We start from the raw sequence: 16953 nt of genomic DNA on the forward strand, positions 1-16953 counted from the left end.
AACTTCCCTCATCAGCCACGGCCGCCCATGCCTCCTCCTGGGATCTTTCTTCCTTTTTGGAATGAACTGATCCTGCAACTTCTGTATTATACACAGAAATATCCGCCATTGTTCCTCCACGGTCCTCCCTGCTAAGGTATTGCACCATTGAACTTTGGCCAGCTCCTCCCTCATAGCTCCATAGTTCCCTTTATTCAACAGAAATATTGTCACTTCCGACTGTACCCTCTCCCTCTCAAATTGCAGATTGAAGCTTATTGTATTATGGTCACTACTTCCCAATGGCTCCTTCACTTCGAGGTCCCTGATCAAATCCGGTTCGTTACACAATATCAGATCCAGAATTGCCTTCTCCCTGGTCGGCTCCAGCACCAGCTGTTCTAAGAATCCATCTCTGAGGCACTCCACAAAGTCTCTTTCTTGTGGCCCAATACCATCCTGATTCTCCCAGTCTACCTGCATGTTAAAATCCCCCATAACAACTGTAGTGACATCTTTGCGACAGGCCAATTTCAGCTCCTGATTCAACTTGCATCCGACATCCAGACTACTGTTTGGAGACCTGTAGATAACTCCCAAGAGGGTCTTTTTACCCTTAGTATTTCGCAGCTCTATCCACACTGACTCTACATCTCCTGACTCTAGGTCCCCCCGCGCAAGGGACTGAATATCCTCCCTTACCAACAAGGCCACCCCACCCCCTCTGCCCGTCAGTCTGTCCTTACGATAGCACGTGTAGCCTTGAATATTCATTTCCCAGGCCCTGTCCACTTGAAGCCACGTCTCAGTTATCTCCACAGTATCGTATCTGCCAATTTCCAAAAGAGCCTCAAGCTCATCCATCTTATTTCTAATGCTTTGTGCATTCATGTATAGTATTTTTAATTTGTTACTGTCCTCACCCTTCCCATCAACTCCTATTTCACTCAACTTTACAGCATGATCCCTTTCCGAGTTTTCTGCCTCGTTGATACAGTTGTCTTTCTTGACTTCTCTTGTTCTAACTTTCCCTTCAATTTCCTTTTTAAACATCCAGTTTGTCCCCTCCTCCCCGCTACTTAGTTTAAATGTAGCGGTGCTGCAGTAGAAAACCTGCCTGCCAGAATGCTGGTCCCTGTACACAGGACTGAGAACTGAATATTTAAGAGGGTCTGACATTTAGAATGGACAGACAAGGAGGAAAAGGAGGTGGATTTGCACTTATGGTTAGGGATGGGGATCAGTTCATTAATGATGAGGGTTTCAGATCAGAAGAACAATGTGTGGAATCTGTTTGGGTGAACTCAGCAGCAGCAAGGGGCATTGGACATTGATTGGAGTTATTTTTAGGCCACTAAACAGTGGTGGAAGTGTGGGGCCTGGTATTAACCTAGAGACAGGAGAAGCATGTAGCATAGTCCACACAGTTATCCTGGGTAACTTCAATCTGCAAATAGATAGAGTAAATTGACTGAGCACTAACGCAGTAAAGCACACGTTTCTGCAATGGTTTATACACAGTTTGAGAGAAGTGTGTTGAGAAGCCAACTGAAGGTCATGCTTATTTAAACAGCTCATTAACAAACTTGTAAAAAAACTTTTAGGGATGAGTGATCACAGTATGATCGAGAGTAGCTCAAAATCAACCACATTGCTGTGGTCTGGAGTCACATATTGGCCAGACTGGGTAAGGACATCAGATTTCCTTTCCTAAGGAAACTAGTGAACCAGATGGAGCTTTTGTAACAATTGGCAATGTTTTCATGGTCATCATTTAGATTCTTAATTCCATATTTTCTTTATTAAATGCAAATTCTATCATCTTTAATAGCAGGATTCAAAATCCAACATTATCTGGGTCTCTGGACTATTGGTCTAGTGAAAAAGGCAAAAGTGAGGACTGCAGATGCTGGAAACCAGAGTCTAGATTAGAGTGGTGCTGGCAAAGCACAGCAGGTCAGGCTGCATCCAAGGAGCAGGAAAATCAACGTTTCGGGCAAAAGTCCTTCATCAGGACTGAAGACAGGGAGCCTCCAGGGTGGAGAGATAAATGGGAGGGGGGTGGGGGTGGGGAGAAGGTAGCAAAGAGTATAATAGATGAATGGGGTTGGGGATGGGGGTGATAGGTCGAAGATGAGGATGGAGCGGATGGGTGGGAAGGGAGATTGGCAGGTAGGACAGGTGATGGGGATGGTGCTGAGCTGGAAGGTTGGAACTGAGGTGAGGTGGGGGGAATGGAAATGAGGAAACTGGTGAAGTCCACATTGATGCCCTGGGGTTGAAGTGTTCCGAGGCAGAAGATGAGGCGTTCTTCCTCCAGGCGTCGGGTGGTGAGGGAGCGGCAGTGGAGGAGGCTCCACTGGTTGGAGTCTACCTGACACATAGGAAGATGGTCGTGGTTGTTGGAGGTCAGTCATCTCAGCTCCAGGACACCTCTACAGGAGTTCCTCAGGGTAGTGTCTGAGGCCCAATCATCTTCAGCTGCTTTATCAAGATCATAGGACACAGGCATTGCTGACTGGCCATCCCTAGTTGACCTTGAGAAGGTGGGGGTGAGTGCCTTTTTGAGCCACTGCAGTCCACGTGCTGTGGATTGACCCACAATGCCCTGAGAGCAGGAATTCCAAGATTTTGACTCAGCGACAGTGAAGGAATGGCAATATATTTCCAAATCAGGAAGGTGGGTGGCTTGGAGGGGCACTTGCAGGGGGTGGTGTTCCCATGTACCTGCTGCCCTAGTCCTTCCAGTTGGAAGTGGTCGTGGGGTTGGAAGGTGCTGTCTGAGGATCTTTGGTGAATTTCTTCAGTGCATCTTGTAGATAGTACACACTGCTGCAACTGAGGGAGTTAGAGGGAATGGATTCTTGTGGATGTGGTTCCAAGTAAGTGGATTCTTTGTCCTGGATGGTGTCAAGCTTCTTGAGTGTTGTTGGAGCAGCCCCCATCCAGGCAAGTGGGGAATATTCCATCACACTCCTGACACATGCCTTGTAAATGGTGGACAGGCTCTGGGGAGTCAGGTGGTGAGTTACTCGCTGCAGTATTCCCAGCCTCTGACCTGCTGTTGTAGCCACTGTGTTTATGAGGTGAGTCCAGTTGAGTTTCTAGTCAATGGTAACACCCAGGATGTTGATAGTAGGGGATTCGGTGATGGTAATACCGTTGAATGTCAAGTGGTGGTGGTTAGATTGTCTCTCATTGATGGTGGTCATTGTCTGGCAGTTATGTGGTGCAAATTCTACTTGTCACTTATCAACCCAAGACTGGATATTGTCCAAATTTTGTTGCATTTTAAAGGCAACAAAGAATAGGCAATAAATGCTGCTCTCGGCAGTGATGCCCAGACGCTATGAATGAATGAAAATTTGAACATGGACTGTTTCAGTATCTGAGGAGTTGCGAATGATGCTGAACATTGTGCAATCATCAGCGAGCATCCCCACTTCTGACCTTATGATGAAGGGAAGGTCATTGATGAAGCAGCTGAAGATGGTTGGACCTAGGACACCATGCTGAGGGACTTCTGCAGAGGTGTCCTGGAGCTGAGATGACTGACCTCCCAGAACCACAACCATCTTCCTATGTGTCAGGTAGACTCCAACCCGTGGAGAGTTTGTCCCCTGATACCCACTGAGTCCAGTTTTGCCAGGGCTCCTTGATACCACACACAGACAAATTCAGCCTTGATGTTAAGGGCTGTCCCTCTCCCCGCCCCTATGGAATCCAGCTCTTCTGTCCATGTTTGACCCAAGGCTGTAATGAGGTCAGGAGGTGAGTGGCCCTGGGGTTACCCAAACTGGGCAGGTCACTGAGCAGGTTATTGCTGAGCAGGTGCTGCTTGATTGCTCTGTTACTGACACCGTCCATCACGTTACTGATTGTGCACTTTATAAACGTCCCCTTGGTTGTTCAAAAGAGATGAAAAATGTGTTGCTGGAAAAGCGCAGCAGGTCAGACAGCATCCAAGGAGCAGGAGAATCAACGTTTCGGGCATAAGCCCTTCTTCAGGAATGAGGAAAGTGTGTTCAGCAGGCTAAGATAAAAGGTAGGGAGGAGGGACTTGGGGGAGGGGCGTTGGAAATGCGATAGGTGGAGGGAGGTCAAGGTGAGGGTGATAGGCCAGAGAGGGGATGGGGGCGGAGAGGTCGGGAAGAAGATCGCAGGTCAAGAAGGCGGTGCTGAGTCCGAGGGTTGGGACTGAGAAAAGGTGGGGGGAGGGGAAATGAGGAAGGTGGAGAAATCTGAGTTCATCCCTTGTAGTTGGAGGGTTCCTAGGCGGAAGATGAGGCGCTCTTCCTCCAGCCGTCGTGTTGCCATGGTCTGGCGATGGAGGAGGCCAAGGACCTGCATGTCCTTGGCGGAGTGGAAGGGGGAGTTTAAGTGTTCAGCCACAGGGCGGTTGGGTTGGTTGGTCCGGGTGTCCCAGAGGTGTTCTCTGAAACGTTCTGCAAGTAGGCGGCCTGTCTCCCCAATATAGAGGAGGCCACATCGGGTGCAGCGGATGCAGTAAATGATGTGTGTGGAGGTGCAGGTGAATTTGTGACGGATATGGAAGGATCCCTTGGGGCCTTGGATGGAGGTGAGGGGGGAGGTGTGGGCGCAAAGTTTGCATTTCTTGCAGTTGCAGGGGAAGGTGCCGGGAGTGGAGGTTGGGTTGGTGGGGGGTGTGGACCTGACGAGAGCGTCACGGAGGGAGTGGTCTTTCCGGAACGCTGATAGGGGTGGGGAGGGGAATATATCCCTGGTGATGAGGTCTGCAAGAAATGCAAAACATGCGCCCATACCTCCCCCCTCACTTCCCTCCAAGGCCCCAAGGGATCCTTCCATATCCGTCACAAATTCACCTGCACCTCCACACACATCATTTACTGCATCCGCTGCACCCGATGTGGTCTCCTCTACATTGGGGAGACAGACCGCCTACTTGCAGAACGTTTCAGAGAACACCTCTGGGACACCCGCACCAACCAACCCAACCGTCCCGTGTCTGAATACTTTAATTTCTCCTCCCACTCCGCCAAGGACATGCAGGTCCTTGGCCTCCTCCATCGCCATCCTAACCTCCCCACCTTATTAAACGCTTTAATCATCTCAAACACCTTGACGAGATCACCGTTACCTTTTTAAACTTGAGGGAGTTCATTCCGATTGCATAAGCACTGCCTTGGAAGTTCACTTTGTTCAGTCCCGAGATGATGCTGTGGAGTTGGTGGGGTATTTGCTTGCAGGCAATGTGTTGGGTGCACAGTGCAGGTCCAAACATTGTTACACAAGATAGCAGCGACTAAAGCTTGGTACAACTAGCAGGTAACACCCACCCAGTTTTGTCTGTGATCTTATTCAGGTTAGTCTGTCAGTTTGCATTAATTGGTGGAATTGAGCTGATCCTTCCAGCAGTCCCAGGATTGAAGACTCACTCCAGGGTCTGAATGGACAAAGAGAAATGTACCCCACCAAAAGTAACAGAACACGAGTGTTTTGTGAGGCCATTGTGTGTGAATCGCACCAGAGACAGTTCATGTCGATGGAGTTGTGAACCTTGCCTTGTGAGAGGTGGTTCAACTTTGGCTAATGTTGTTGATCTATAAGGTAAAAGAGGTGGAGGAGTTGCATTACTAATCAGGGAGAATGTTATATCTGCACTCAGAGAGGACATACGGCAGGGCTCATCCACTGAGGCAGTATGCATACAGCTCAAAATAAGATGGTTGTAATCACTCTGATAGCATTACACTACAGACCCCCCCCCCCCCAACAGCCACGAAGACATTGAGGAACAAATATATCAGCAGATTATGGAAAGATGCAATAACAATAGGGTTGTCATAGTGAGTGACTTTAACTTCTGTAATATTGACTGGGACCCCCCCCTCTTAGAGCAAGAGGCTTAGTCGGGGAAAAATTTGTTAAATGTATCCAAGAGGGTTTCTTGAAACAGTATGTGGACAGTCCCTCGGCACCTTGTATTGGTTAATGAGCCTGGCCAGGTGACTGACCTCTCAATGGGACGGCATTTTGGAAACAGTGATCACACCTTCTTAAGGTTGAAGACAGCTACAAATAAGGATAAGTCAGGACCTTATGGGAAGGCACAAAACTAGGGGAGGGCAAATTACGTCAGTATGCCTTCTTAACAACCCTGTCAATCTGGGTGGCAACTTTCAGTGATCTGTGTACCTGGACACCGAGATCTCTCTGCTCATCTACACGACCAAGACTCTTACCATTAGCCCAGTACTTTGCATTCCGGTTACTCCGACCAAAGTGAATCACCTCACACTTGTCCGCATTAAACTCCATTTGCCACCTCTCAGCCCAGCTCTGCAGCTTACCTATGTCTCTCTGTAACCTACAACATCCTTCGTCACTATCCACAACTCCACCGACCTTAGTGTCGTCTGCAAATTTACTCACCCACCCTTCTACGCCCTCATCCAGGTCATTTATAAAAATGACGAACCGCAGTGGACCCAACACCGACCCTTGCGGTACACCACTTGTAATGGACTCCAGGATGAACATTTCCCATCAACCATCACCCTCTGCCTTCTTTCAGCAAGCCAATTACTCATCCAAACTGCTATATCTCCCACAATCCCATTCCTCCGCATTTTATACAATAGCCGACTGTGGGGAACCTTATCGAACGCCTTGCTGAAATCCATATACACCACATCAACCGGTTTACTCTCATCTACCTGTTTGGTCACCTTCTCAAAGAACTCAATAAGGTTTGTTAGGCATGACCTACCCTTCACAAAACCGTGCTGACTATCCCGAATCAAATTATTCTTTTCTAGATGATTATAAATCCTATCTCTTATAAACTTTTCCAACACTTTACCAATAACTGAAGTAAGGCTCACTGGTCTATAATTACCAGGGTTGTCTCTACTCTCCTTTTTAAACAGGGGAATCACATTTGCTATTCTCCAATCTTCTGGCACTATTCCTGTTGACAGTGATGATCTAAAGATCAAAGCCAAAGGCTCAGCAATCTCTTATCTGGCTTCCCAGAGGATTCAAAGTTTGTGAGAAGATTTGTAGCTCGGGTGCTCGTTGTTGTGGTTCTGTTCGCCAAGCTGGGAATTTGTGTGGCAGATGTTTCGTCCCCTGTCTCAGTGACATCCTCAGTGTTTGGGAGCCTCCTGTGAAGCGCTTTTGTGATCTTTCCTCCGGCATTTGTAGTGGTTTGAATCTGCCGCTTCCGGTTGTCAGTTCCAGCTGTCCGTTGCAGTGGTCGGTATATTGGGTCCAGGTCGATGTGCTTATTGATTGAATCTGTGGATGAGTGCCATGCCTCATGGTTCCCAGAGGATCCTAGGATAAATCCCATCGGGCCCAGAGGACGTATCTATTTTCACACTCTGCAGGATTCTCCCTAATCCTTCCTGCCAAGCCTTTTTCGTGCCCCCTCCTGGCTCTCCTCAGTCCATTTCTGAGCTCCTTCCTAGCAAGCCTGTAATCCTTTAAAGCTGTGCTCGATCCTTGCTTCCTCCACCTTACATAAACTGCCTTTTTCTTTTTGACGAGAAGCTCCTCTGTTCTCGACATCCAAAGTTCCTTAATCTTACCCCTTCTTACCTGTCACAGAGGAACAAATTCTTGCATCACTCGCAACAACTGCTCCTTAAATAGTCTCCACATGTCTAGTGTGCCCTTTCTGTGGAACAATTGCTCCCAGTCTGTACTTCCCAACTCCTGTCTGATAGCGTCATAATTTCCTTTCCCCAATTAAACATCTTCCCTCGGTAACTGCTTTCACTCTCCAAGGCTTTGGTAAATGTGAGGCAGTTGTGGTCTCTGTCCCCAAAGTGTTCTCCCACCACGAGATAATGAGGGAGAAGGTAGGATCACTCAAGGATAAAGGAGGGAAATTGTGCTTGGCAGCAGAGGATGTGAGTGAGACCCTAAATGAGTATTTCGTGTTGGTATTCACCCAGCAGGAGGATATGGAGGAGAGTGAGATTAGTGTGGGGCATGCTAATATGCTGGAGTATTTTGAGATGAGGAAAGAAATAGCACTTAAAGAGCATTAAGGTGGATAAGTCCCCAGGGCCCGATGGTATCTACCCCAGGTTATTGAGAGGCAAGAGAAGAGATTGCTGGGACCTTGACCAAGATCTTTGTATCCTCACTAGCCAATGGAGAGGTCCCGGAGGACTGGGGATTAGCTAATGTTGTTCCTCTGTTCGAGAAGGGAAATCAGGATACTCCAGGAAACTATAGACTGGCGAGTCTCACATCGGTGGTTGGGAAGCTATTGGAGAGACTTCTTAGGGATAGGATTTACACACATTTGAAAAAGCATGACCTAATTAGGGACAGTCAGCATGGCTTTGTGGAAGGCAGGTCCTGTCTTACTAACTTGATTGAATTTTTCATGGAGGTGACAAAGGTGATTAATGAGTATAGAGCGGTGGATGTTATCCACGTGGAATTCCAACAATGTCCCAGATTAAGATGCAAGGGATCCACTGTGACTTGGCAGTGTATATTTAGAATTGGCTTGTCCATAGAAGGCAGGGGATAGCGGTGGAAGGGTGTTTGTCAGGCTGAGGGTCTGTGAGTAATGGCGTTCCAAAGGGATCTGTACTGGGATCTCTGCTGTTCATGATCTAGATGTAAATGACTTGGATGAAAGTGTAGATGGGTGGGTTAGTAAGTTTGCAGATGTACAAAGATCAGTGGAGTTGTGGGCAGTGCACAGGGCTGTCAAAGGATACAGTGGGATAGAGATCAGTTACAGATGTGGGCAGAGAAATGGCAGATGGAGTTTAATCTGGGTAAGTATGAGATGCTGCATTTTGGGAGATCAAATGTTAAGGAAAAGTAAACAGTTAATAGCAGGACCCTGTACAGCATTAATGTACAGAGGGATTCTGGGGTTCAAGTCCACAGCTCCCTGAGATTGGCCACACAATTAGATAGGGTGGTGAAGAAGGTGTGTGGCATGCTTGTCTTTATTGGTCGGGGCACTGAGTACAAGAGTCAGGATGTCATGTTACAGCTTTCTAAGATTTTGATTAGGCCGTGCTTAGAGTATTGTGTTCAGTTCTGGTCACCTCATTACAGGAAGGATGTGGAGGCTTTGGAGAGGGTACAGAAGAGGTTTACCAGGGTGCTGCCTGGATTAGAGGGCGTGAGCAAATGAGAGGCTGGAAAAACTGGGCTGTTTTCTCTGGAGCAGCAGAGGCTGAGGGGAGACTTGATAGAAGTCGATAAAATAATGAGATGCAGAGACAGGGTTGACTATCAGAATCTTTTTCCCAGAGTTAAAATGTCAAAAACTAGAGAGGCATGCATTTAAGGTGAGAAGGGAAAGTTCAAAGGAGATGTGTGGGACAAGAGTTTTTATAAAAGAAATTGGCAGGGGTCTGGAACACACCACCATGGGGTGGTGGAGGCAGATATGATAGGGGCGTTTAAGTGGCTTTTAGATAAACACATGAATATGCAAGGAATGGAGGGATATGGACCGAGGGCAGGCAGAAGGGATTAGCTTAATTTAGTGTCATGTTCAGTACAACATGGCCAAACAGCCTATTCCTTAGCTGTATTGTTCTATGTTCTATCTTTTTGCAGTTTGGTGACTCTCAGCAACTGAGGATGGTGCGGATTCTCCGCAGTACGGTGATGGTGCGAGTGGGAGGGGGATGGAGTCCCCTCGATGAGTTCCTTGTGAAGAATGATCCTTGCAGAGGTTGGTGAAGGTCATAGATGTGGCCATTCTTACTAAAGATTCAAAACCATCGGTCTTTATGGAATCCTTGAATGGAAAAAAAACAAAATTGATCATGCCTGAGTTGTGAAGTCACATTAATCCAGGAGGCTCTGAGGAATATTCACTTATTTCTTATGAGCTGAGATTCTTTCCTCAAAAAACTCTGGTTTTATATTTAGTTAAAGAATGATTGAGAAAGTAAAAATCCAAACACAGCTTTCCAGAGTCCCTTGACTCTAAAGTCCTACAGCACAGAGACAGGCCCTTCACCCCAAACTGGTCAATGCCAAAAAGTCCAGCAACTTCCAAGCATGCAGGCTGCTGTCCAACAAAGCCCATTCACGTCAGTCATCACCAGTTCAATCTATGGCTTCTCATTCTCTACATTCTCTGTGGTTGACTGGCCAGCAACTGACCTCCCCTTGACTGACCAATCACATCCTGTTGCTGAAACATCTGCACTGTTCAATAATGAATCTGCAATCACCTTTCTCGACCAATTCCCGTGTGCAATTACCAAATTCTTTATTCTTTTATTTTAAAACAAGCTGCTGTTCAAAGCTCCATTCTCAACTTCAGCTCACATTCTAAATCAAAAATTCAAAAAAATTAAAGAGAAGTGATGACGGCCTGAACAAGGAGCGGTGGCATTAACCTCTCCTTGTTCAGGCTCTGGGCCAACTGCCACAAAGTGCACCTAATCAATTGTAAACTGTGCTCAATCCTCAAGCTTGCTGCTTTGATATGCAATTTTGTCTGTTGCCTCTTTGCACCTAATACTATCCCTAATTTCATTGGGAAGCCATGGTTGAACCACCTCTCTCCTGTGACGTTTGTGTCAGATAGAGTGTAATTCCTGCACATGATCTTTCCCTATCCATTACCAGTGCCTTTTAGTCAGTTTCCCCAATGCATCATTGCCAACTTCTTTTATTTAAATCCAGAAATGCTCCTCTATACTTCCAAATGTCCTACCACTCAATTCATCACCTTTCATTTTCAAGATTAAATTCCATTTGCCTCTGTTCAGCCGTCTACATTGTTTTATTTGTCGAAAGCATTTCTCTCACTATTTGCAACACCATCAATTTTCACTAACCTGCAAATTTACTGCTTTAGTCTGCTATCCATACCTAGATCATTAAAATACACAACAACCAGCAGTGAGAATCTCTCTCAGGCCTCTTGTTTCATCAGTAAGAATGGGGGATTCTTTTGTTAACAGCACACCTTAATTTGAACAGTGAAAGGTCGGACCAACCTTAAAATTAAGGAGAAGTACCTGGCTCCTGACAGCTACCGAATTGGTACGGTGAAATCAGCTGGGAACCAGACACGGCCCCACTCCCAAAAAGGCTCTCCCAGCTGGAAGAACGCAAGTGTGGCCTCCATCAACTCAGCACCTAACAGCCCACACCCACAAAAGGTACATTTCTTTATCCCAATGGCTAAACAGAGAGGGTTGGTGTTAAACCCCATGATAATGTATAAATCCATCTGCAGTAAATACATGACAGCTTCCTGCTTGTTTGCGTAACTATAATGTTGGAGTGAAGAGGCTAACAACTGGACACTGGCAACACTCCCAATTTTAAAGCATTCTTACCAACAACCTGCATTTATTCGGTACTTCAAGCAAAGCAATGCCTAAAATAATTGAGCAATTAAACATCAGACAATGGGGCACCAGGAGATACCCGGGCTGATGGAATGATAGCATTGCTACACAGAAACAAAAAAACTGCAGATGCTGGAAGAGAAAATACACAGGCAGGAGACTGCCTGCCTTGCTGTGTTCCTCTCCCTCCTGTTACTGCCTGCCTTGCTGTGTTCCTCTCCCTCCTGTTACTGCCTGCCTTGCTGTGTCCCTCTCCCTCCTGATACTGCCTGCCTTGCTGTGTCCCTCTCCCTCCTGATGCTGCCTGCCTTGCTGTGTCCCTCTCCCTCCTGTTACTGCCTGCCTTGCTGTGTCCCTCTCCCTCCAGATACTGCCTGCCTTGCTGTGTTCCTCTCCCTCCTGATACTGCCTGCCTTGCTGTGTCCCTCTCCCTCCAGATACTGCCTGCCTTGCTGTGTCCCTCTCCCTCCTGATACTGCCTGCCTTGCTGTGTTCCTCTCCCACCTGATGCTGCCTGCCTTGCTGTGTTCCTCTCCCTCCTGATGCTGCCTGCCTTGCTGTCGTCCTCTCCCTCCAGATGCTGCCTGCCTTTCCGTGTTCTCCCAGCCTCCTGATACTGCCAGCCTTGCTGTCTTCCTCTCCCTCCTGATGCTGCCTGCCTTGCTGTGTTTATCTCCTTCCTAATGCTGCCTGCCTTGCTGTGTTCACCCAGCCTCCTGCTGCTGCCTGCCTTGCTGTCTTCCTCTCCCTCCTGATGCTGCCTGCCTTGCTGTGTTTATCTCCTTCCTAATGCTGCCTGCCTTGCTGTGTTCACCCAGCCTCTTGATGCTGCCTGCCTTGCTGTCTTCCTCTCCCTCCTAATGCTGCCTGCCTTGCTGTGTTCACCCAGCCTCCTGCTGCTGCCTGCCTTGCTGTCTTCCTCTCCCTCCTGATACTGCCTGCCTTGCAGTGTTTCTCTCCCTCCTAATGCTGCCTCCCCTGCTGTGTTTCTCTCCCTCCTGATGCTGCATCCCTTGCTGTGTTCCTCTCCCTCCTGATACTGACTGCCTTGCTCTGTCCCTTTCCCTCCTGATACTGCCTGCCTTGCTGTGTTCCTCTCCCTCCTGGTACTGCCTGCCTTGCTGTGTCCCTCTCCCTCCTGATACTGCCTGCCTTGCTGTGTTCCTCTCCCTCCTGGTACTGCCTGCCTTAGGGTGAGGGACACAGCAAGGAGGGAGAGGAACACAGCAAGGCAGGCAGTATCAGGAGGGAGAGGAACACAGAAAGGCAGGCAGTATCAGGAGGGAGAGGGACACAGCAAGACAGGCAGCATCAGGAGGGAGAGGAACACAGCAAGGCAGGCAGCATCAGGAGGGAGAGGGACACAGCAAGGCAGGCAGCATCAGGAGGGAGAGGAAGGCAGCAAGGCAGGCAGCATCAGGAGGGAGAGGGACACAGCAAGGCAGGCAGTATCAGGAGGGAGAGGAACACAGCAAGGCAGGCAGTATCAGGAGGGAGAGGGACACAGCAAGGCAGGCAGCATCAGGAGGGAGAGGAACACAGCAAGGCAGGCAGTATCAGGAGGCAAGGGAACACAGCAAGGCAGGCAGCAACAGGAGGGAGAGGAACACAGCAAAGAAGGCAGCAGCAGGAGGGAGAGGAACACAGCAAGGCAGGCAGTATCAGGAGGCGGAGGAACACAGCAAGGTAGGCAACAACAGGAGGGAGAGGAACACAGCAAGGCAGGCAGTATTAGGAGTGAGAGGGACACAGCAAGGCAGGCAGCATCAGGAGGGAGAGGAAGACAGCAAGGCAGGCAGCATTAGGAGGGAGATAAACACAGCAAGGCAGGCAGCATCAGGAGGGAGAGGAAGACAGCAAGGCAGACAGCATCAGGAGGGAGAGGAACACAGCAGGGCAGGCAGTATCAGAAGGGAGAGGGACACAGCAAGGCTGGCAGTACCAGGAGGGAGAGGAACACAGCAAGGCAGGCAGCATCAGGAAGGAGAGGAACACAGCAAGGCAGGCAGTATCAGGAGGCTGGGTGAACACAGCAAGGCAGGCAGCATCAGGAGGGAGAGGAAGACAGCAAGGTAGGCAGTATCAGGAGGCTGGGAGAACACGGCAAGGCAGGCAGCATCTGGAGGGAGAGGAAGACAGCAAGGCAGGCAGCATCAGGAGGGAGAGGGAAAACAGCAAGGCAGGCAGTTTCAGGAGGGAGAGGGACACAGCAAGGCAGGCAGCATTAGGAGGGAGATAACCACAGCAAGGCTGGCAGTATCAGGAGGGAGAGGAAGACAACAAGGCAGGCAGCATCAGGAGGGAGAGGAACACAGCAAGGCAGGCAGCATCAGGAGGGAGATGAACACAGCAAGGCAGGCAGCATTAGGATTGAGATAAACACAGCAAGGCAGGCAGCATCAGGAGGGAGAGGAACACAGCAAGGCAGGCAGCATCAGGAGGGAGAGGGACAGAGCAAGGCAGGCAGCATCAGGAGGGAGAGGGACAGAGCAAGGCAGGCACCATCAGGAGGGAGAGGAAGACAGCAAGGCAGGCAGTATCAGGAGGGAGGGGAAGACACCAAGGCAGGCAGCATCAGGATGGAGAGGAACACAGCAAGGCAGGCAGTACCAGGAGGGAGAGGGACACAGCAAGGCAGGCAGTATCAGGAGGGAGAGGGACACAGCAAGGCAGGCAGTATCAGGAGGGAGAGGGACACAGCAAGGCAGGCAGCATTAGGAGGGAGATCAACACAGCAAGACAGGCAGCATCAGGAGGGAGAGGAAGACAGCAAGGCAGGCAGTATCAGGAGGGAGATAAACACAGCAAGGCAGGCAGCATCACGTGGGAGAGGGAACACAGCAAGGCAGGCAGCATCAGGAGGGAGAGGAACACAGCAAGGCAGGCAGCATCAGTAGGCTGGGGGAACCCAGCAAGGCAGGCAGTATCAGGAGAGAGAGGAAGACAGCAAGGCAGGCAGTATCAGGAGGGAGAGGAACAGCAAGGCAGGCAGTAACCGGAGGGAGAGGAACACAGCAAGGCAGGCAGCATTAGGAGGGAGATAAACACAGCAAGGCAGGCAGCATCAGGAGGGAGAGGAAGACAGCAAGGCAGGCAGCATCAGGAGGGAAAGGAACACAGCAAGGCAGGCAGCATCAGGAGGGAGAGGAACAGCAAGGCAGGCAGGAACAGGAGGAAGAGGAACACAGCAAGGCAGGCAGTATCAGGAGGGAGAGGAACACAGCAAGGCAGGCAGCATTAGGAGGGAGATAAACACAGCAAGGCAGGCAGCATCAGGAGGGAGAGGAAGACAGCAAGGCAGGCAGCATCAGGAGGGAAAGGAACACAGCAAGGCAGGCAGCATCAGGAAGGAGAGGAACACAGCAAGGCAGGCAGCATCAGGAGGCTGGGTGAACACAGCAAGGCAGGCAGCATTTGGTAGGAGATAAACACAGCAAGGCAGGCAGCATCAGGAGGGAGATGAAGACAGCAAGGCAGGCAGTATCAGGAGGGAGATGAACACAGCAAGGCAGGCAGCATTAGGATTGAGATAAACACAGCAAGGCAGGCAGCATCAGGAGGGAGAGGAACACAGCAAGGCAGGCAGCATCAGGAGGGAGAGGGACAGAGCAAGGCAGGCAGCATCAGGAGGGAGAGGGATAGAGCAAGGCAGGCACCATCAGGAGGGAGAGGAAGACAGCAATGCAGGCAGTATCAGGAGGGAGGGGAAGACACCAAGGCAGGCAGCATCAGGATGGAGAGGAACACAGCAAGGCAGGCAGTACCAGGAGGGAGAGGGACACAGCAAGGCAGGCAGCATCAGGAGGGAGAGGAACACAGCAAGGCAGGCAGCATCAGGAGGGAGAGGAACACAGCAAGACAGGCAGTATCAGGAGGGAGAGGGACACAGCAAGGCAGGCAGTATCAGGAGGGAGAGGGACACAGCAAGGCAGGCAGCATTAGGAGGGAGATCAACACAGCAAGACAGGCAGCATCAGGAGGGAGAGGAAGACAGCAAGGCAGGCGGTATTAGGAGGGAGATAAACACAGCAAGGCAGGCAGCATCAGGTGGGAGAGGGAACACAGCAAGGCAGGCAGCATCAGGAGTGAGAGGAACACAGCAAGGCAGGCAGCATCAGTAGGCTGGGGGAACCCAACAAGGCAGGCAGTATCAGGAGGGAGAGGAAGACAGCAAGGCAGGCAGTATCAGGAGGGAGATAAACACAGCAAGGCAGGCAGCATCAGGTGGGAGAGGGAACACAGCAAGGCAGGCAGCATCAGGAGGGAGAGGAACACAGCAAGGCAGGCAGCATCAGGAGGGAGAGGAACACAGCAAGGCAGGGAGCATCAGTAGGCTGGAGGAACACAGCAAGGCAGGCAGTATCAGGAGGGAGAGTGACACAGCAAGGCAGGCAGCATTAGGAGGGAGATAAACACAGCAAGGCAGGCAGCATCAGGAGGGAGAGGGACACAGCAAGGCAGGCAGCATCAGGAGGGAGAGGAACACAGCAAGGCAGGCAGCATCAGGAGGCTGGGGGAACACAGCCAGGCAGGCAGTATCAGGAGGGAGAGTGACACAGCAAGGCAGGCAGTATCAGGAGGGAGAGGAACACAGCAAGGCAGGCAGCATCAGGAGGGAGAGTGACACAGCAAGGCAGGCAGCATCAGGAGGGAGAGTGACACAGCAAGGCAGGCAGTATCAGGAGGGAGAGGGAACACAGAAGGCAGGCAGTATCAGGAGGGAGAGGGACACAGCAAGTCAGGCAGTATCAGGAGGGAGAGGAACAGCAAGGCAGGCAGTAACCGGAGGGAGAGGGACACAGCAAGGCAGGCAGCATCAGGAGGGAGAGGAACAGCAAGGCAGGCAGGAACAGGAGGAAGAGGAACACAGCAAGGCAGGCAGTATCAGGAGGGAGAGGGACACAGCAAGGCAGGCAGCATCAGGAGGAAGAGGAACACAGCAAGGCAGGCAGTATCAGTAGGGAGAGGGACACAGCAAGGCAGTCAGCATTAGGAGGGAGAGGAACACAGCAAGGCAGGCAGTATCAGGAGGGAGAGGAAGACAGCAAGGCAGGCAGTAACTGGAGGGAGAGGGACACAGCAAGGCAGGCAGCATCAGGAGGGAGAGGAACAGCAAGGCAGGCAGTATCAGGAGGGAGAGGGACACAGCAAGGCAGGCAGCATCAGGAGGGAGAGGAACACAGCAAGGCAGGCAGTACCAGGAGGGAGAGGAACACAGCAAGGCAGGCAGCATCAGGAGGGAGAGGGACACAGCAAGTCAGGCAGTATCAGGAGGGAGAGGAACAGCAAGGCAGGCAGTAACCGGAGGTAGAGGGACACAGCAAGGCAGGCAGCATCAGGAGGGAGAGGAACAGCAAGGCAGGCAGGAACAGGAGGAAGAGGAACACAGCAAGGCAGGCAGTATCAGGAGCGAGAGGAACACAGCAAGGCAGGCAGTATCAGGAGGGAGAGGTACACACCTAGGCAGGCAGCATCAGGAGGGAGAGGGACACAGCAAGGCAGGCAGCATCAGGAGGGAGAGGGAAAACAGCAAGGCAGGCAGCATCAGGAGTGAGAGGGACAAAGCAAATGCAGGCAGTATCAGGAGGGAGAGGGACACAGCAAGGCAGGCAGCATCAGGAGGGAGAGGAAC

The 16953-nt window shown here is 50.4% G+C and overlaps 1 protein-coding gene across 4 annotated transcripts in view; it reads left to right on the top strand.

Moving 5' to 3' along the window:
* LOC148146823 (microtubule-actin cross-linking factor 1, isoforms 6/7-like) overlaps positions 1-16953 on the top strand; it is a 179281-nt gene that overhangs the window by 108677 nt on the left and 53651 nt on the right. For 3 of the 4 annotated variants that reach the window (XM_087996923.1, XM_087996925.1, XM_087996924.1), the window contains 2 exons: positions 9565-9682; positions 10948-11129. In XM_087996923.1, coding sequence (XP_087853049.1) covers positions 9565-9682; positions 10948-11129 — 300 coding nt within the window. Of the gene's footprint in view, positions 1-9564; positions 9683-10928; positions 11130-16953 lie in introns of those variants that run through there. The other variant, XM_087996926.1, reaches the window with a different exon arrangement.

This window comes from Chiloscyllium plagiosum, unplaced genomic scaffold, assembly GCF_037043375.1.
Source record: "Chiloscyllium plagiosum isolate Xiang-an unplaced genomic scaffold, Cpla_swu_hap1 HiC_scaffold_19, whole genome shotgun sequence".
Lineage (NCBI taxonomy): Eukaryota > Metazoa > Chordata > Chondrichthyes > Orectolobiformes > Hemiscylliidae > Chiloscyllium > Chiloscyllium plagiosum.